Source organism: Drosophila subobscura, chromosome A (assembly GCF_008121235.1).
Source record: "Drosophila subobscura isolate 14011-0131.10 chromosome A, UCBerk_Dsub_1.0, whole genome shotgun sequence".
NCBI lineage: Eukaryota > Metazoa > Arthropoda > Insecta > Diptera > Drosophilidae > Drosophila > Drosophila subobscura.
Window position 1 is genome coordinate 10,166,834 of NC_048530.1, and position 19,680 is coordinate 10,186,513.

Genomic DNA, 19,680 nt, shown 5'->3' on the forward strand with positions numbered 1-19,680 from the left:
TAGTACTGAGTGCCGGGTATAAAAGTTGTGACGCGTAAGAAGCGTCTCACACGTCCCTTCTCGTTTCATTCGTCATTTCGTCAGAGAAATGCCCATATGCAAGCGTTTTCCTCTCTTGGATCTGCTGCGATCCCCCACTAACTTGAAAGAAGAGAAAGAATATGGAAGAATTTGGGGAAATGTACGAGTTCTATTGCAAACATTTGTTTAATTTTTCATTTCATTTATGTGGGTAATATGTAATGCATCATATAATATGCTTTATGCCGTTGCAGTTGTATTATAATTAATATATATGTTTATGTTTATGTATGTGTGTGGGTGTGGGTGTGTGGTAATAGCCTTCTTCCACTGGTGCCAACGCATCACGGAGCCGTTCGGGGTCGTACGCCTGCCCATGCTCAGGGCCAGGGGAAGAGAGCAATAAATGTGTGTGTCTAACAGTCGGTATCGTACCAGGCAGCCAAGTTATTGTTGTCGTTGGGTGGCGTCGGCATGGCATCCAAGTCGAAGCTCAATGTACCGGCATCGATCTCGCCGACGTCCATGTCCATGGAATAGGGCGATGTTGGTGCCCCGCTGGGTGGGACGACAGCACCGTTGCTTGCGCTAGCACTGTTAACACCTCCGCTATTACCAGCAGCGCCCCCACCGCCCACCGGGCTGCTAATCTCCAGACCCTGCATCGAATCTATTGGTAGAGTATCATATCCTGCGAACAAACGATAGAGCGATGGGGAAATAGAGAATACAGTCAAAAGTTAGATTAGTGCGTTTGCCCCAATAAGGGTCCTCCCATAAACTATTAGTTAAACGTCGTAAAAATAAAGTAAACACATAATTCAGCCGCTCCTTAATCATTTCCCACCAAGTAGCGTCAACTACGGCTGCAATTCCCATTCGTTTGGAGCATTTTGACACATCTGCATGCACATCGCTCTTACATATCATTTGAAGATTATATATGAATACAAAAATACGTGTATAGATATGTACATATGTATGTATAAGTATATATAATTATATATATATTTATAAGAGTATGTATGAAGCTAAGTCTCTACGATTATTTCAGGCTACTTAACATGCAAAATGAACCAGACTGAACCGAACTAAAGTGTGATTATCTCCTCGCATTACGCTGCATAATGAATATTCGAATGAAAGCAAACTGAAGAAATGTAAATTAATTAACGCCAAAGGAAAACACATTTAAAAGTAATAACACAAATAGGACCTGCTTTCTCAGCCAGCGAGCAGCCGTTGTGGCGCACCTAGAATCAACGGAAATTTTTGGAAAAAAGAGCAGAGCAAAATATGAAAGTGTTCCTAACGAGAAGCTCTTCAGAGAAAAACAAATGCAACACGCTAAATCCTGTAAGGGTTGAATTGCCAATTAGTTGTGTGTGTTGCTGGGTGTTTGTTCGTACATATGCATGTAGATGTGTTTGTATGTACCTAAATAAGTGCGTAAAAGGTGCGAACATGTGAATGTTTGAATTATACACATTTCCGGGTTATGTACATGAACATGGCCCGATCTACATACAATACATATGTATGCCTTAAGTAGATAATACATTTTTGTTGAAAAAGATCAAAACTCTTTTTTAACCGTCTATATTTTTTAAATTTTGATGTACTGTGGTTTTATAATTGAAATATAATGCATATAGAATTGAAGTCCTGCATTTATGCACTCCGATTTTACCTCGTTGAAACAATGCTTTAATAGGATGGAACTCTTAGAAGAAGAGTGAGGGAGCGAAAGAAATGATGGTCAGGTATGACGGGAACAGACACGGAAAGAAAGGGTCAGCAGAGAAAAGAGATTGGGAATTCGATTTTCATCATCAGAATTGGATTTAAAAAGGTAGATTGCATGATTGAATGCTAATGGGTATGCACGTCGTTTACTTTAAGAAATTAAAATCAGAATAAAGAATTGCAAGGCAGAAAGGACTGGGTGGACTTGGGGGGCAGTGAGCAGGGCAGGGCGGTGACAGCGATTGATTGGGACTGCAACGATTGGTGATGGACGAGATAAATTATCAGGGAGGGGGGAGAGATCACATTGAATTATAATTACGTAGTCTTCAAAGGCTGAAATTAACTTAACTTTAGCTTGGAATATTCATATGTTGTTTATTTGATGAACTAACACGATTACGATAAAATGTATGTATATATGTACATACATACATATGCAAGTATGCATGTAGGGGCAGGGGTAAGGGCTAAGGGTGGAGGTGGAGGCAGTGATAGAATGGTCTTGATCTGCTTGCTGGGGCTGGGTGTTTGAAATGTGTTCTGGAACACTTGTTAATAATTCTTCTTCAATTTGATGCGGGAATGACACACAGGGGTTTTGGGGGTGGAGGCTGGTTCTCGGAACGTTGTTTCCTTATGCATATGACATACATACCTTGCTGATGGAATGCGCGACCTCCGTGCGAACTGTGTACACTGGGCGGACCTTGTCCGTAAAGGCCCTCATATGCTTCTTCGGGTCCAAGCATATCCTGTGATCAATCGAGTTCGTGATTGTGTTTGTTGTTGTCAAAGTTTGGTTCGGTGTGTAGTTGTGCGTGTGTGTGTGTGTGTGTGTGTATTGCAGTTGTTTGTAAGTGGGCGTGCGTGTGCAAGTAATGTTTTTTTTTCAGTTTTTTTTTTTTTGGGATGGATCAGAAGTGAAAAGTTGTTAGGAATGAAGAAGACACAGGACACAAATTTGTGTTCAGCGAGAGTGGTAAAGAGGAAGGTGGTAGAGAGACACGTGGTTGTAGAGTTAGTTGTTGTTCATGTGTGGTGGCATTGGTGGTGATTCGGTGCGGTGGTTCGTCGGTTATTTCATGTTTTACCGTTGCAGTTGTGTGTGTGTTTTTGTTTGTTGTTGTGATTTAATTGTTTTCGTGTAGTTTGTTTGGTTTTTTTTGGTATTGGTTTTTACCATTAAACATAAAGGAAAAGAACAAAAAGTAAATAAAAAAAGGTGAATTAATTACAAAATAATAATAATTAACACAAACGAATTTCAACAAAATCTGATTTCTAGGCGAAAAAGTATTAAAAATTAAATATAGATATGTACACTTATGATTCGAGACGGTTAATGGGAAGGAAAACGTTTTAATTGGCGAAGGGAGCTGAGGGGGGGATAAGTACGGATTTTCGATATCGATTGCCATCTACAGACAAATGCTTTTCTACCTACTTATCGACTAGCATGTATCGATATATTGATTCTCATAATACAGTAAAACCAAAAACAGAACAATTTGAACTCAAACGCATTGAAATTGAAATCTTAAGCAAATCCAAGGAATAGCGTTTATATTGCTCGCTACTTATATGAACGAATACGGTATATACGGATACGTAATGCTGGAATAGTTTAAATTTCTACAATTTTACAGTTTTATGTACAGCGTTCGCTTCGGCGCGGACGTGGAGGGGAAACAAAGAAGCAGAGTTAAGAAATGAAAACCCAACGAAAGAGCCCAGGCATGGTACACCTGGTGGAATTTGTCTAGAGGTACAAGGTACCTCAACTACACGGCTGGCCTCAATTAGGCTAGTGTCCACGCACCTGTAGATCCGGACCCATGCCCAAATCAGCATTGGCCCAAATGTTGTTGTCCTCGCGCAGCAGAGAATTGGTCAGCTCAATAGAGAGACGCTTCTTGTAGTCCTGCGGCTTGTCCTCACTCATGCGGAAGAGCACTGCGGCGGCGTACGTGGCCACGCCCTCGTTGCGGGAGTGCAGCAGATCAGTGAGCGGCCCGGTAGCCCCCTCCTGTTCAATGATCTCGGCACCTTCCTTGTCGGCGGCTAACTCGCAGAGAACGCCGGCAGCCACGCGCTATCAAGAGACAAGGGGATATTTCAGATTAGCGAGCAGCTCTTGCTCGGGGTTGCTTGGCTAGCTTACCTGTATGTTTTCGATTTCGTTGAATAGCAAGCGCACAAATATCGGAATCACCGACTGCTGGCGTATGAGGGCGCGATTGTGCGATTCTCGAGCGAGGATGTGCAAAGCGCCCACCGTGCCCTCGACAATTTCCTCCATGCGAACGCCGTCGGCGTAGGCAGACGGCTGCTGGGAGCCCGTGGTGGCAATCGATGAGCGTTGCTGCGGGAAAAGAAGGGTCAAGGACTAGGAGCAGGGAGGGAGAAGAAGCCAGGATCTTACCCTTTCTGTGTCCTGGAAGGCGCGCATCAACAGACGCACCAAGTGATGGATGGCGCCATGCTCTCGCAATGGAGCATGGTTGGCCGGACAGAGGGCCAGGTTACGAATGAGCCCGATGACGGCTTTGATAAGCGGCCACCGTGATGGTGGATGGAGCAACTTGACAATAACCGAAAGCCCGTAGTTGAGACGGACCGCGTTCTGCGCCAGTTCCGAGTCCACGTGGCGCGAAGTGAGGTGGCGCAAGGCGCATACAGCCGGCTCAGTGATCTCCTCGCGATCGCCGGCATTGATGATGGTGCGAACAAGGGCGTCGACGCCGCCCACCTGGCAGACGGTGGCCTTGTTGCGCTGATTGTTGCACGTCAGATTCGAGAGTATGCCTGCGGCACAGGTGACCACGTTGACATCGGTGGAGCCTAGAACCTGGACCAGGGACTGCAGTAGGGCCTCTAGTCCCTCCACCTTGGTAGCCGCATCCGAAAGATTGCGGAGAGTCCACAGACAGTTCTGGACGAGACGGGGCGACATGTTGCCCAAGTGCATGGCCAGGGCCTGCATGCCGCCGGCGTCCACGATAGCTGGCTTGTTGCTCGAGCACACCGAGAGCACTTTGAGAACGCGCGATGTGGTCCAAAGGAGCTTCTCATAGTCATAGGAGCGCATGATGCGCACAAGTTCGTTGGGTCCGCCTGAAGCAAGAATAATAAGCTTGCTCTCCTGGTTGCCGTAAGCCAGGATCTGGAGACAGTCGGTGACGATGGCCAGGAACTTAACGTTGTTCCTCTGCAGCAGGGTGACCATTTTCTGTAGGCCGCCTGCCAGGCGCACGGCCATCTTGGATCCATCCTGATGGAGCAGCAGGTTATGCAGCGTGGTGATTGCGTAGAAGAGCACGCTCTCTACGGGCGACGATAGCAGCTTCACAAGTGCCGGGATGCCGCCGCTCTTGAAGATGGCCAAGAGACCCTGGCGATGGTGCGACAGATTGTGGAGGGTGCCAACGGCGGCCTTGGTGCTCTCCAGGTCGTTGCTGTTCGATATGGCACGCACCAGGGCGGCCACCATTTGGGGACTGTTCATGATGGCATGGCGCGAGGCCTCCTTCTTGGACAATTGATGCACCATCATGGCGGCCTGCGAGACCACCACCTGGTCCTCGTCATTGAGCAGTTTGATCAGCTCTGGTATGGCCCGGGTGGCCAGCTCGGCGTCGTCCTGGTAGTTGATCAGGTTGACCACAGCGTGCTTTAGCATCTGCGAGGGCTCCGACAGACGCTGGACAGCCGTCGGCTGCTGCGGGTCGAACTGAGTGGAGGGTATCTCGATGCCCTCCTCCAGGGTCTCCGGGAACATAGCGGCTCGCACTCTCTGCGAACGAGTCTGGCTCAACTGCTGGTTCATGTCGTCCACCTGGTCCTGCGTGAAGTTCTGAGGAAAGCCAGTGTCTAGGTCGAACATAAGCGGATCGCCCTCCATCTCCTCATCCTCTTTTCCAGAGAGTGATGGCACCTGGGTGACGGCACCCGAATGGATACCCGAGTCACCCAGATACGAGTTCTGTTGCCACATAAGGGTCTGCTCCTTGGCCGACACCATTGGTGGCAAGTCCGGCGGATTGTATTGATTGTTATGCGACACTGCCACAACATAGAAAGGAATAAACGGATTAGAAATGGAAACAAAATTAAAATAAATTCATAAAAATAGCAGTGCCGCACTTTACGCCTTTCAAAGCATTTTTGAGACACTTCCAATCTAATTCTAGTTAAGCAAGTGAGTCCCATTTGACTGAACCCTATACTGGATTGTAAGGAATATAAATCAGAATAAATTCTGATCCTTTTATTTATTTCTTTTTGGTCTTCATGTTTCTTGAGGTTTAGAGAGATTTGAATCAATTTCGTTTTTTTACGAGTTCACTCCCGCCTGGCATAGGTCAATAAGGTCCTGACCACTCGGTAATAGGATTAGAGCCAATAGTTCCTGAAACACTTGCTTATTTTGTTCTTAGGAATGAGCAGGATATTGTAAAACGTCGATATGAGCAGGATATTGCATAACGTCGATATGTTGCTATTAAACCAAGTTGCTAGCGAGCTGTCTTGAGTGTTACGGATGATTTTGATCCTTTTGAAAGATCCTTTTAAGAAGCATTTTTCAACTGGAATATAAAGGTTATGAATCCTCTAATATGACTACCTAGATATTTGTGTTACTCAAACGCTTGACGATCATGTACTAGCTCATAAGGCTCAACCCAGCAAGCCCTTTGATATTTATACCCGGTACTCGAAGAGTAAATAGGGTATATTGTATTTGTGCTCGAAATTATATGTATGTAACGCACAGACGGACACGTTTTCGACTGCATAAGGGATATATAATTGTTGATCAGTTAATAGCTGAGTTAATATAGCCATGTCTGTCCGTCCACCTTGATGAGCGCCTGGATATCAGAGACTATAAAAGCTTGAGCCACCAAATGCATCCAGATGGCTGGGAATATTGGGATTAGATTAAATTATAATTATAGCCAGAATAAAGAAATTAATTTCCAGGGGCTACCCGCATCTAGTCCAGCAGCTTTGCTTCTGCTTGCCTATTGTTATCTGGGGGTCACTGGGGGAGAGCGGCGAGCAAAAAGGGCGTTGGCGGAAGAAGTTGTGTAGATGTCAGATGTAGAAAAAAGTTACAGATACACTGACCAAGTACCGGGTATAAAAGTTGTGACGTTTACGAAGCGTCTCACAAACGTCTCGTTTTTCTGAATTTTTATAAAATACTTACACCCAGCACTACTTTTTTTAAGAACGACAGTTTTCATGGGTATTTGTCAAAAATCGGGGTTTCTTCTGATTGTTATTGCTTACATTCCAGTCTATTCAAAAACGTATAACTTTTTATCTATTGATTAACCCTCAACTGGTGCTAAGTTCGACTTTCAGCTCAGATTTAAGCGAAAGTTGAGGTAATACTTATGCGAATTTCTTATTAAATTTGTGCATTGATATCTCTTAAAAATGGTTATAATTTTACCAAACATGATTTGCAGTTTTTTAAATTTGGTTTTAACCTCTGTCGCACGGGTAAATATGCAACTGCATTACAGTTAAAAATACCCCGGTTTTTCTTGCATTTTGTCTTTGTATGTAGGTACAGAATGTGCGACCTAAGCACAAAAAAGTTTAACAAATGTGAAGCATGACAAATTGAACGCTGCAGGATATTTCAGAACGGTCTTGTACGCATACTTATTTACACAAATACACGGGTGAAACTCCCCGTTTTTATGGAATTTTGTCCTCTGGAAACGCAAAGTTTATGCAGTTGTGCTTAAATATGCAGTTTCAGACCCACTTATTTAGCTTTGTTTCGTTCCTTTTACATAAATTAGTATGTACATGTACAGTTTTAGTACGTACCAATGAAATCCGCTGTTCAATGAAATACTAGTGTCTTTTTAGAGAGTAAAAAACAAGCAATAAAACTGAAAGTAATTCATGTTCTAAATGTTTCTTGTGAATTTCACTTCGGCCTTACTCCCGTCTATCATGGGATAATACATATATACATACTAATTAAATTCTTGGCAAAAAAAAGCGCACACACACGAACATACGAAAAGGAAGTGCGGGATGCTAGAGAAGTGGGCATTCACGTCGAAAATGAGTTTGAGAGAGTACGAGAATGGGTCACCACGTGCATCTGCATACGTCTATGAGTGGGTGTTTGGGTGTGTGAGAATCAAGTCTCAAAGAGTACAACAATGGCGCATATTCTTTATGTCCGACCGCGGCAACGGCAACCGAGTACCAGTTCCAAGTGCACATGAAGTGGTAACAAAAACCCAGCGCATGAGTGAGAGCGAGACAGATAGATGGGGGGAAAAATACACATGCAAATGCAATCCTATCCTCCGTTACATTACGAGCTGCAGCGGCATAAAAAGCTAAATTGCTAAATCAAAGACAAAGCTCAGACCCGACACACCCCCATTGGGAAAGACTTTCCAACCATCGACAGTGGGGTGGGTTGGTTTTGATGGATTTTATTCGTGGTATACAACGATGGGATGAACAAAAGAAGATCATCCAATGTTGTACATACGTATGTATGTACATATGTACACTTTGCATCGCAAACTGAGGGTACACTGGGAAGAATAGATAACCTAGGTCGATAGATAATTCGAATACCCCTCGCGGATTTTTACAAGCCAAACAGATTTTGAATATATAAAGTGCGGTAATTTACTTACTTGTACGATTCTGGGCTGGCATATAACTCATCTTGGTGATTAAAGCGCTTTACAGCACACCTGCAATACAAACAAACGACATTTGTAATTTAATATGTAAACTTTCTACATGCATGTGTCGAAGAGAAGATAAGAAAAAAAAATAAACACTTGGGATAGTTTTATAGCCATCTAAGCTGGCTGGCTCAGCAAAGCAAATCGACAGGAGTTAAGACTATTAAAAACAATTTCTTGGAAATTAGCTTGCACATATTTTCTACATTCTTCGTGCACTTCACATTTCCGCTTTGAGAATCCGCAGCACAAGCATAATACGAAGAAATATGATGCTTCTTTACGTACATATGCATACACAAAGCCATGCAAACAAACTCTCAGAAATACATGTGTGTATGTGTGTCCGTGATCTACCTGCCGAGGAGTTCAAGCAGAGCGTTTTGTACGAACCTTGCGATATTTAATTATTTTTCAAACCTTCTTTCACTATATTAACACTCTTTTACACTAACAAATTGTGTATTTATTTTTTTGTAAGCTATATCCGTCTTTGGAAAAGGCCCAGCAGAAAATGCGTCCGACTTTATCAGAATACATACAAATTCTGGTTGTGTGTATCCACCTCCATTGCACATGTGAACATGTAATGTATGAGTGTCAGCTTACCACACCACCGCTGGTTACTGGTTTGCTGTGCCACTGCCAACTAGTAGCTTTCTCAAATATTTTGTTTGCTACAAAGCAGCAATTCCCACAATTTAATTTGGAACCTTCGATAAGTTAACAAACTTGAATTACATTACTCACCGTGTCAATATAGTTAAGTTCTGCTGCTTAAAACAGATTTTCTTTCTTAGACGCACTGCAAACAAAAAAATTTTACAGCAAAACCTGAACCTGTGGTATGACCGCGGACCTATACATAATATATACCATGTACCCCTCAAAAATATACCGAAATATACCGTCTATTTTTTTAAATAATAATGAAAATCGATTTCCCGATTTTAATTTTCTGTTTGTCCCCTTTCGGCATTCTGGGCACAGAGCGAAATATGTGTCACTTTCTGTCGCAAGAAAATTTTGCGCATCTGAGTAATAATTAATGGGCTTTAATATTAATTGTTAAGCCTAGTACTCAGATCGAAAAACTCGTTTTCCAGCAAACTGTGCAATATATTTTGCCAGCAGCAGAGTGTGACCAGAGGTGAAAACCGCATTCCGTGCGGTTACACTTTTCAGGAAGCCTTTGGCTTTGTTTACCTTTTTGAAAATGTTGGAAAATTTAATAAGTGGTTAATAAAACAATGAATTCAAAATGGATCCATGCTGAAGATTATGTTAGTGAGACTGGCGGCTCTTGCATTAGCGGAGGAGGATAACAATCAACGAAATAAGCGCCGACAACTTTGATTAAACCCATATCTGCAGGAAAGAAACCAGGACGGTCGTTTGTCTATACATGTGAGTATTATAAATCATATAAATTTGTGTACATGTATGGAAACCCAGTTAACAATACCCTTTGCACATTCCGCAGTCTGAAAATATGACTCAAAGGACATCAGTATTCTTTGAGAATTTGCATATGCCTGCCTAACATTAGATCGTCGGAGCAAAAAAAATACTTCTCCCATGACTTTATTGAATATAAAGTAATTTTACTGAAATGAATAAATAAATAATTTATTATTTGTGCTCTTTTGGCAATAATGGTTTTCAGTTTTAATTTCAAACTGCCCACTGCCGTACACATGTACAAAACACAGCTGATTTGTAAGCCTGCTGATTTGTTGTATGATATATTTGTATGCCAGCAAAATATATAGCAAATTCCGGGCTAAAATTTTCCGCTGTGCTGGATACCCGCCTTAAAACAGCAGATATATTTATGGGTTTACCGACTCAAGGGAGGGGACAAATTTAAACCAACCAAGGAACGACTAGCAAGGTTTTTTCTCACGCCTGCCATCGATATTTCGATGACACGTTCTCTACTGTAAACTTCTCAACTTCGATGAATTTGGGCGCACGAACATAAAGTACATACATTCCCACAAGAAAAAAAGCCCAGCGAAAATCAAAACATGTCTGCATGATTTCAATACTCCTACTTTTTGGAATTTTTTCAGGTATTCCAAAGAAATATGACGCCGTCCAAATTTCAATTCAATACCATATTTAATCCAAATTTAACTTAAGGGGCACTACGAACTTTGTTAAATCAAACAACAAATTTACGTACATATTTATGTATATGTACATATGTATGTACATACATACATGCCTGGGTTGAGTGCTAACTCTGTAAGCGAATGTTAAGGCTTAAACTCTTTGACATACCCACCCACATAAGCGTGTGCATATGTGTGTTTGGGGAGTTAAGGCACTGCAGCTTTTCATGTACATAAATTGTAACATTGTTCATTTAAGGAACACTATCACTTACCGCGTCTGGAAAAGGTAATTCTGCTTAAAAGCAGGGTTTTTATAACGAAACTCACTACACTTAAATATCTTAAAAACAAACCAATGGTGAAAACTATGTATATCATAGGATTGCGGATTTTATATCGATATTTCGATATTGGTTATGATTTTGTATTTGATACGATAGAATCGGTAAGATATTTTTGGCACCGTTTTGAAGATAGTGGAGTTCAAATAAGTTAAACAAATTAAAAATGCAAATAATTTCAATATAACCTCATTAATCTATAATAATTGTTTCCTATTTTGCCGTTTGATGGCCCTAAGCTCGTTTAGAAGCACGGTGGTCATTTATCTTTCAACTTCAGCGGCACTGTTGCCTCCATTTGATTGAGACTTTACTCTCTGTTTGCCATGTACCCTCTCGGAAATTAAAACAAATCTTTATTTTTCGAGCTGCTAGCAATGTTGCTAACGAATACTATCGCTACCACAAAATACTATCGTCTGACTTTCTAGATTTTTTCGTCCTGTTTTTTTGCCGATCTGAGTACTGCCTGGCGAACAGCCGCTAGAAAGTAACTTGTGCGCACAAAAATTTCTTATCGGTTCCATACGAATATCATCCCTGATATTTTTAGCGGCCGAAAAATATTCTTGGCAGGAATTTGATATATATTTCGTTTGTGCGTGGAACGGAACTAACACAGGCATACCGTAAGGTTATGGATTAGTGCTATTGGGTAATTAAAATCGGCCGAAAACCTTTCGCTATTGACGCTATTTCGACTTGCAACATGAAGTACAAGTCAAGAACAATTGTAATATTCAGCGTAAAACCGAAGTATTGAGATAATTTCATGCGTTTTTATTGATTTGGGTTTCCTAATTTATTTTTCATCGCGAACTAGTGCGTTTTCTTATAGATATATCATATCTTTTTATGACTGTCACAACTAAATCACAACAAATTGATAAATCCGTTTTTTACAGTCTAGGCAATTAAATTAACTCAAATTAATATTATTAATATTGCATTACGATATATATAATATACCAGTAATGGTTACCCTGAAACTATGGCGACAACTAGATACATGTAACTAGTGCTGGGAGGTATTTAGTAGCGATAGAAGTGCTGCTGGTACTGCCAACCTTCTTAAATAATAATGTGGCGCGGTCATGTTTTCAAAAAATGTTTGTTGTATACATACATACATATATAAACGTGCTTTTAAAAGATCTTCATTTATTTATTTGTATTACAAAATACCGGCAATGGTTGCCTATTCAGAAATTGCTACTGATGTCGGCACCGCGTCCCGTTGCTTGGGCGGATCTTTCACAAACCTAGTGAAGGCAGTCTTGGTACGATCTTTGCCGTCATATAAGCCATAAACCTGGGCGAATCCAAAGTATGCACCTACAGTAACGACCCCAATAACGGGTACCATGATAGCAAATCCTCCAAGGCATGCAAAGAACATCATAGAGACAATGGTTAGAAGAGTGCCTGCAACAAAATGGGAAGTCTGGTAATAAAATCATCCTCAGCCCGAGTCCGAGCTCCTTCCTACCTTCTAGCACCAAGAGGCCCGTGAAAGTCATCACCATGGTGGCGATTCCGAAGCCGAAAATTATAAGGAATGGCAAAAGGAATACCAAGCTAGCTGCCAGAAAACAGATGGCAATGTGAGGATTGCGGGCGCACCAAACCGCAGCGGCTTCGAACAGCTCGCTTCCTCTTAGCTCGGACATAACAAAATGCCGAACCCGCAGCCCTGAAAGTACCAAAAGGGGAAATCAGAGCCCTCACATTGGACTGGAAGTGGTCAGCTACGACTTACACGACTTTTGCAGGGTGTGGAAAAGGAGTTCATGGAACTGATCCAGACTAGGGACCCGCAGATTGGGTTGGGCATCATTTGGCGGGTCGCTGGAACTCTTATTATTCGTTGCTGGTTTCTGTGATTTCGCACCTCTGTTTTCCTTTTTTGCTTTATTCGAATGAGCCTATAAAAACATTAATGTGTGTATTTATACATACATATGTACATACATACATATGTATGAATATGCTTGGAATTATAGTCATTAAGCGGAGCGGAGTCTGAAATAAACGTGAACTTTGACTCCGCTACCCACACCACTACTTTTCGCTTCAGCCAGCCTATTTCATACCATTTTGTGCGGCTCCTATCCAAAATAAAATAACTGGTGGCACTGTATAAAGTCGCAAGTATTCGGAATGGAGCGGAACTGTATTTTGGATGTTCTATTGTAAAAACTAAAGCGCAGAACGTAAACATTGAGTGAACTGGACTGCCAACTGGCTTGCAAATGCGCGTTTGGAGCTAGTGTTGTCACACTACTGCGGGTTTAAAATTCGTTTTTCGTGTTTTTAGTGAAGCAAAAAGCGCAGTCCATTGAATGGAGGACGCTCCGTGAAACGTTCCGCCATCAGGTGTTCGCCGTGGATCGTCATGCTGCATCGCATTTTTGGGGCATGCAAGAAGTTGAGGTCTAGGGAACACTTTCGACCCTGCACTGGCAGCCAGCCGTACATCTGCGATTCCAGCAGCGGAGTTCCCAAGTCCAGCTGCCTCTGTTGCTCCAGATGTCTCTCCGGTTGGGTGTAGCGCAGGAAGCGCAATGGCTGCGCCGGCTTCCGTTGCTCGTACTCGGCGTAGAATTTGCGAGTCAACAAATACTCTAGGGATGAGGAGCAGGTGGAATAAATGAGGAGATCAAAACGTCTGTCAAGGCACCTTTGCTAACCGGCACGAAGGCATCATAGAGGCGTATATGCCTGTTGGACTTTCTGATCAGCTCCTGCTCAAAGTCGTATGGCAACGGATGCGGATCGCCCTCATGGTGGTCCTGCTCCTGCCCACCCTCGCCATCCTCCTCGCCATCACCATTCTCCAGTGCCCTGCTGCTGGACCTCATCTTGATTGCCTCTCAACAAAATCGTACTCGAAGACGAACCGTCACCGTCTGGACCCAGTCGCGTGTTGCCACTGTTTGACTTGCTTTACTGAATGCAAAAACACGTCTATCAGTTGGCTCTGCCGTCCGTCTTTCTGCTCATTTTGCTTTCATTTACAAAAATTGCACTCATTAAACTTTTGCCATTGTAGCTGTTGTTGTCGGATGGATGGCAGGCAATGTTTCCAATCCTACACACGCATCCTCACGACTGTATCCCCACCATACAATCTCTGCCATGCCCACCCCATCACGACACGACATACAACGCACACCGCACATGGAAAAGGAGCCGCGTCGCGCCCCGAGCCTCGAGCAAGCAGTTGTGGCAGGCAGGATGGGTGGGGGTGCGACTGTGACCCACAATCACAGTTTCGTCGACGTCAGACGCCATTACTGGCCCGGCCTGCCATAGCAAACTAGTTTCGTTATACTTTTTCACTCCCAGCATTCCATTTCCATTCTTTTGCCTATTCCCTTCAGCAACTTTAATTTCTCTTCGTTTCCAGTTCATTTCATGTCATAGGCGTAATTTGGTACAAGCCAAACCGAATCGAATCCAAATCCTTGAAGTATGTAAACACAAATTTCCGAAAATAAACCCATTGAAATGCTTACCATTGCGTGTTTAGACAATCGCAGGCGCAGCCTGAGCCGGAAAAGTCCGCAACCCTTGTCCCATGGCTTCGTGGCGCAACCGACTACGCTACCTACTACTCCTTTCTTTTCCTGGGAGGCCTCTTGAATGTCGCCAATATTACATAGATAATCGAATCTAGTTTAATGCATAAATACAGGTATAAATCAACTTAATTACAAAACAGCACAAACATACACGATTGCATAAAATGAACATGTATACATATGCATGTACATACATATGTACACACATACTTAGGACATATGTATGTATGTAGATACCCAGTCGGACCGTCTGGAAGTGGTTGCGAAAAAGAATCGATCTTTTATCCCTCCCTGGTGGACTATGTAGAACCGATTCCCAAAAAAAGGGAATGGGGGAAAGGGGAATCAGATCACCAAATTGGGATCCGATTGGATCCTTATTATAGCCACAATGAAGAAATTTATTTGCAGTGGCTAAACTCTGCTTCGCGCAGTGTGCGGCCTCTGCCTCTGCCGTGACTTTGCAGTGTGTGGCTCTAGGAAAGGGGGGCGAGCTAAATGAGCGTATTGGCGTGAGAAGTGTTGTAGATGTAGATGACAGATGAAGAAAAAATGAAAAATTTTACAAAACACCGCTAAGGTGCAGACGTAGTACTGAGTGCGGGGATAAAAGTTGTGACGCGTAAGAAGCGTCTCACACGTCCCTTCTCGTTTATTTTTAAGATAACATACAAGGGATTGAAGCACCATGGCAAAAAAATGGATATGTACAAGGACCATTTATATAGCTTTCAGTTTTCTTTCTTTTATTTGTAACATTGCCTTTTTTATATATTTTAATAAACGCAATGAAATTGAAAATGTATATTTTTGTGTACATATGTATGTTCTTTTCGCGTTCTTTGAGAACGCTCTTTTATGCATGCCCGGATGTGGTTTGGAATGACAACATTGAACAGTTCCGGAACGGTTTTAATAGGTTCCTGTGGCATGATATTATATGCATATGCATTATCTAGATGCATGCCAAAGATGTGTTCTGCAGTGCTGCTTTCGGAAACTGCACTGGAAGGGAAACCCGAGCGATTCACGAAGTTGAAATTACAGCAACCACCACTTCTACATGCCTTCCAAACGACGCGTTCTTACCTAGAACAACAAATTCTGATTCCTGCGTGTTTCCTCCCCTGTTAATTTAAAGCGAAAACGTCACGCAGTGTGCACTCATGCTTAGTGGAAAAGGGAGCGATACAGAAGTACTGTTAGGAAGCGACTACGTCCGACTGGGTAAGTCCGACTGGGATGGTCCGTTTTGACTGCTGTCTCCGCACACAAAAGCACTGCAAAGCATGTGAGTGTGTGCGTGCCGATAACTGATGTAGAGAAATATTATATTACCCCATTATAACTGTTGAACTAACTATTATAATACAACCCCCCCCATACAATAGTATACCCAAATATCCGAAGTTATTCAAAAATGTAATAACAAAGTCGAGTTCGCAAATAAATTGGTTGCAGCCTCAGCCATTTCCCTAAGTACACATTCAAAATGATTTACCAATGATCCTAAGAACTAGGAGCTCAAGGCACTCGCATGTTTTAGTCGGAGTTTAGTTTGAGTTTGAATCTTACGAAAAAGAGCCCTATGATCAAGGACATGACCCAATTATTAATTAAAAACTATACCCAATTATTCTTAAAAAGAATTGATCAGATCTATGTACATACATCTGTACATATGTATGTAGACAGCATATCCAACAGATATGCGTTGAGGAGGTAACATACATAACTCTAATTCAGCTGTGACTGTCGCCTAACTAACTATGTAAACACATATCTACAGATCAGTCGTGTTTTGATGGCAGACCCTTACTACGTCACGGGGTAAAACTCTCGGTACGCAAACTGTTCAATGTACTCGGGTCGCTGACAGGTGAACAGCTCACTGGGGGGGTTCTTATTGTGGGAGTGTTTTTCTAGCGCCGTGCGGGTCTTCTCCTGCAGCAACCCCTCATCGAATTTCACCCGTTGCACTGTGGTTTTACGCAGTATGGTCTGCACAAACTGTGACCACACAGATCCCTCCTCTGTCTCATCTTCTTGCTCCTCTAATTCCTTGTGCTGTTTCAGCTCCGGCTGCACAGCCTTTGGCTTGTCCTCAGTTTTGTTTATGGGCTCTGGTGAAGCTTCCATTGAGACAACATCTGGCTGAGCTTTTTGTGTTGCTGTCGCGAGAGCTACTGCCTTCTCCTTGCCCGGCGTCAATTTCAGCATGAGGGTCTGCAGGCGGTCCACCGTCTCGGACATTCGCTTCCGGAAAGCCACGAGGCGGCGCGTGTACTTGAATAGCTCGCGTTGCTCAGGGGGCTTTAGTTGGACGACCTTCAGGGTGCCCAGCTCTATAGGATCGAGCAGCGGGGTGAAGTGGGGCGTCGCCTCTTTGGTGCCCAAGAGGTAGATGCGATGTACAAATGCCTGCATGGCGGTGGTGTTCATCATGGCTATCTCGTATCCGATGCAGGCCTTGCGTACAGTTTGGTCGATATCGTCCATTCGCGGAGCTTGCGTAGTTGAGTTCGGGTGCTCTTGCATGGCCTCGTGTAAGTAGCCCAAGGCGGACAAGGCGGCAATGTCCAACTGAGAGTGCAGGGGAGGATCCTGTTGTCGATCAAGACTGTCCAGGACCTCGGCCAAATGGCTGCGCATCAGCTCGCCGTCGGTTTGGAAGCCAAGCAATTGCAGGTGCTGAATGAGCAGGATGTTGGCCGCGTACTGCTGTTCCAAATCGTACAGCTCCCACAAGGAGCGCATGCGTTCTTCGTACTCTTTCTGAGCACCCGCTCCGAGGAAGTTGCTGATGTTGCCGTCGTACAGCTGCAGGCCCTGGATGAAGGCCACATCCATCGTAAACTTGCCCATAAAGGCCAGCACATAGTTGAGGGCGTCCGTGGCGGTAGCAAAATTATCCCGCCGACTAGAAAAGAACTCATCTAAGTCGCTGACGGTCAGCTGGTTACGCAGCACCTTGTGATTGTTCTGCAACAGGCTTTGGTTGAGTTCACGCTCCTCTCGCACGCGGTCAAAGTTGCTCACCAGGACATCCCCCACCGGTTGTGAAAACTCGTCGAAAACTTCGATGTCTACGGCCATGGTGGTGAAGTGTTTGCCCTTTTCCTGCTCCCTGGGGATCGGCTCCTCCTCATAGTTGGGAAAGTTCTCCGACACCGAGTGGCACTGAGGCACCCAGTGCTCTTGTTCGGCCATTTGGTGCTCGCGACTTCGCCTAAAGATCGCGTTGGCGCTGAACCGCTGCAGGTCCAGGGAGCCGAATATATCCTCATTGTGGTCGTGGCAGCAGTGCAGGGCCGACATATCCATTGGGTGTGCCTCCGTGTTGAAAATGTAGGCACCTGCCTGAACCACACACACGTTCTCCCCCGTGTCCAACAGCTCACCTTGGCCACCATCGCTGTGTAGAAAGTTGTCACTGTCAAAGAGTAAATACAGGTACTTGCTTGTTTCAGCCAGAAAGAACGACTCCATCCGATTCTCCTTTTCATGCGTCAGCACATTGCGGATCTAGAAGCAGCACGAAAATAATCCATCAGTAATCAGGAATCAGAATAAGCCGAGTTGCCGATACTTACCGTCGCATAACCACACTTGGTCTTGGCACTGAACTCGAGCGACTCCAGCACCCGCTCGCCAAGCTCGAGCAGGTACTCGTTCTTGGTGGATCGGTACAGATACATTGCCGACTCGATTAGCTCCGGTCGAAGAGGGTACACCTCGCGATCAGGGGACGCCTCGCCGGCGGCAATATTGTAGAACTCGGGTAAAAATCCGTACTTCTTCCAAACGCTGATGTAGCGCACGATGGTGCGCATGGCCGGCTCTGTGTCGCCGATGATGCTGAGGATGCCAGGCCAAAAGGCCTCGAGCGATTGGAAGACTGGCAGAGTGACGTGGCCTTTGTTCATGCCCACCCACACGTACCAGTCCTCTTTACGCATGTACTTGTCGATGGCACCGCGCGCCTCGTGGAAGAGCTCGAGAAGCTCCGGCCGGTTAAGCAGTATGGCGGCCTTTACTAGATACTCGAATAGGGAGTCGACGCCCGCGCCAATTCCAGAGTCGAGGGCAGTCCAGCGGCCGCTCTGCACGTCAATGTGATTGCCGAAAAGGCCGATGGGTGATCGGTGCTCCCAGAGGGCAAACACGGCCTGCAGCGCCACCTCCTCATAGATTTTGTTTCCGGTTAGGCGGCTCAATGTGCCGAACTCGATGAGAAAGGTACCCACACCGGCCGTGCAAGTTACTGGAGTCTCGCCCTTGGGAACACCGTAGCGGAGATTTACCGTGCCATACGGCATGCCTGTATTGGTGTCAAAAGCCGGCAGCAAGCGTCGGGCCACATCCTCGGCCATACGTAGCAGCGGACCCTGGCAGGGCCAACCCGACTCCAGCTCGACGCCTGCGCGGCGCGACAGCAGGTGGGCGGACAGCAGGCCACCCACGATGCGGATGTTAGTCTCAAAAACAGACACGTTTATGTCCCGGTCGAAGTTCATCTTTTTTGTGAGCAGAGTGAAGACGCGCTGAAACTCGGTGAAGTTCCCCATAGTAGCCAGTGTATCCAGGGCATCGATTAGCGTAAGCGAATAGCTGCCCCAGGTGTCGTGGCCGTCGCAGGTAAGTGGGCGTAGCTCGTCATAGTTGGAGGCGTGCGTCAGGTAGCCGTCGTAAGCGTGCTGGAACATCCGCCGAACATCCTCTCTGGGGGAGTTGAGTGACATGAGATTTTATAGTCTAGTGCTTAACGGTATTTGCCCATACTAATTACTATTACTCACCGCAGCTCCAACATGCGCACCTGTGTGTAGTGCTTCTGTGAGATTCCCTGAGCAACCAGACCGAGTAACACCCACAGATGGCATATCACGTACAGGTTATTGGAGACTTTTTGCATATTTCACCAGGCTGATGCATTAATGGGGCAGTCAATGAATTGCGATAATCCAATTATGAGCATTCTCAATTTTCTAAAGCTCAAGCCATGAGGCATCCGTATGATGTGGATGCGGCTGTGTCTACGTTGTGGCAAAACAAAAACAATGCAATTTTTTTTCGTCGTACTTTATGCAGATACTCTTTCGACTCTGTATGCGCCTATGTACACTAT

At 44.5% G+C, this 19,680-nt stretch overlaps 4 protein-coding genes across 8 annotated transcripts; all 4 read right to left on the reverse strand.

Moving 5' to 3' along the window:
* Nucleotides 1–255: 255 nt before the first annotated feature.
* On the reverse strand, nt 256–10,991 carry LOC117890194 (armadillo segment polarity protein). 3 transcript variants are annotated; one of them, XM_034794911.1, is made up of 7 exons: nt 10,900–10,991; nt 8,454–8,513; nt 4,193–5,832; nt 3,932–4,132; nt 3,590–3,862; nt 2,426–2,522; nt 256–712 (listed from the first exon to the last, which is right to left on the reverse strand). In XM_034794911.1, exons 2-7 carry the CDS (start codon nt 8,482–8,484, stop codon nt 438–440), a joined length of 2,517 nt encoding a protein of 838 aa, XP_034650802.1. In that variant the 5' UTR covers nt 8,485–8,513; nt 10,900–10,991; the 3' UTR covers nt 256–437. The 3 variants fall into 3 exon arrangements, with proteins under 3 accessions (XP_034650802.1, XP_034650794.1, XP_034650812.1); XM_034794903.1 differs by lacking the exon at nt 10,900–10,991 and adding an exon at nt 9,258–9,385; XM_034794921.1 differs by lacking the exons at nt 2,426–2,522; nt 10,900–10,991 and adding an exon at nt 9,258–9,385 and having other exon boundaries at nt 544–712.
* A 1,153-nt stretch (nt 10,992–12,144) lies between these two features.
* Nucleotides 12,145–13,211, reverse strand: LOC117901716. Its single transcript, XM_034812596.1, has 4 exons — nt 13,062–13,211; nt 12,728–12,893; nt 12,458–12,661; nt 12,145–12,393 (listed from the first exon to the last, which is right to left on the reverse strand). Exons 1-4 carry the CDS (start codon nt 13,062–13,064, stop codon nt 12,167–12,169), a joined length of 600 nt encoding a protein of 199 aa, XP_034668487.1. The 5' UTR covers nt 13,065–13,211; the 3' UTR covers nt 12,145–12,166.
* A 46-nt stretch (nt 13,212–13,257) lies between these two features.
* On the reverse strand, nt 13,258–14,515 carry LOC117901726. 2 transcript variants are annotated; one of them, XM_034812608.1, is made up of 2 exons: nt 13,649–14,515; nt 13,258–13,592 (listed from the first exon to the last, which is right to left on the reverse strand). In XM_034812608.1, the coding sequence occupies exons 1-2, from the start codon at nt 13,827–13,829 to the stop codon at nt 13,282–13,284; spliced, it is 492 nt and encodes a 163-aa protein (XP_034668499.1). In that variant the 5' UTR covers nt 13,830–14,515; the 3' UTR covers nt 13,258–13,281. The 2 variants fall into 2 exon arrangements, with proteins under 2 accessions (XP_034668499.1, XP_034668507.1); XM_034812616.1 differs by having other exon boundaries at nt 13,468–13,592; nt 13,659–14,515.
* A 1,681-nt stretch (nt 14,516–16,196) lies between these two features.
* On the reverse strand, nt 16,197–19,649 carry LOC117894359 (ER degradation-enhancing alpha-mannosidase-like protein 2). 2 transcript variants are annotated; one of them, XM_034801365.1, is made up of 4 exons: nt 19,352–19,649; nt 18,146–19,274; nt 17,592–18,077; nt 16,197–17,534 (listed from the first exon to the last, which is right to left on the reverse strand). In XM_034801365.1, exons 1-4 carry the CDS (start codon nt 19,465–19,467, stop codon nt 16,371–16,373), a joined length of 2,895 nt encoding a protein of 964 aa, XP_034657256.1. In that variant the 5' UTR covers nt 19,468–19,649; the 3' UTR covers nt 16,197–16,370. The 2 variants fall into 2 exon arrangements, with proteins under 2 accessions (XP_034657256.1, XP_034657246.1); XM_034801355.1 differs by having other exon boundaries at nt 16,197–18,077; nt 19,352–19,647.
* Nucleotides 19,650–19,680: the final 31 nt, after the last annotated feature.

Excerpts from the sequence above, each read along its gene's own strand:
- LOC117890194 (XM_034794911.1), bottom strand. The coding sequence starts at position 8,484 with ATGAGTTATATGCCAGCCCAGAATCGTACAA. Across the intron at positions 5,833-8,453 it reads GCCAGCCCAGAATCGTACAA|TGTCGCATAACAATCAATAC; the intron begins GTAAGTAAATTA and ends ATGTTGTGGCAG. Across the intron at positions 3,863-3,931 it reads ACGAAATCGAAAACATACAG|CGCGTGGCTGCCGGCGTTCT; the intron begins GTAAGCTAGCCA and ends GTCTCTTGATAG.
- LOC117901716 (XM_034812596.1), bottom strand. Across the intron at positions 12,662-12,727 it reads CCACACCCTGCAAAAGTCGT|GGCTGCGGGTTCGGCATTTT; the intron begins GTAAGTCGTAGC and ends TGGTACTTTCAG. Across the intron at positions 12,394-12,457 it reads GGGCCTCTTGGTGCTAGAAG|GCACTCTTCTAACCATTGTC; the intron begins GTAGGAAGGAGC and ends ATTTTGTTGCAG.
- LOC117901726 (XM_034812608.1), bottom strand. The coding sequence starts at position 13,829 with ATGAGGTCCAGCAGCAGGGCACTGGAGAATGGTGATGGCGAGGAGGAT. Across the intron at positions 13,593-13,648 it reads CTTCGTGCCGGTTAGCAAAG|AGTATTTGTTGACTCGCAAA; the intron begins GTGCCTTGACAG and ends CCTCATCCCTAG.
- LOC117894359 (XM_034801355.1), bottom strand. The coding sequence starts at position 19,467 with ATGCAAAAAGTCTCCAATAACCTGTACGTGATATGCCATCTGTGGGTG. Across the intron at positions 19,275-19,351 it reads GTGCGCATGTTGGAGCTGCG|AGAGGATGTTCGGCGGATGT; the intron begins GTGAGTAATAGT and ends CAACTCCCCCAG. Across the intron at positions 18,078-18,145 it reads CCAAGTGTGGTTATGCGACG|ATCCGCAATGTGCTGACGCA; the intron begins GTAAGTATCGGC and ends TGCTGCTTCTAG.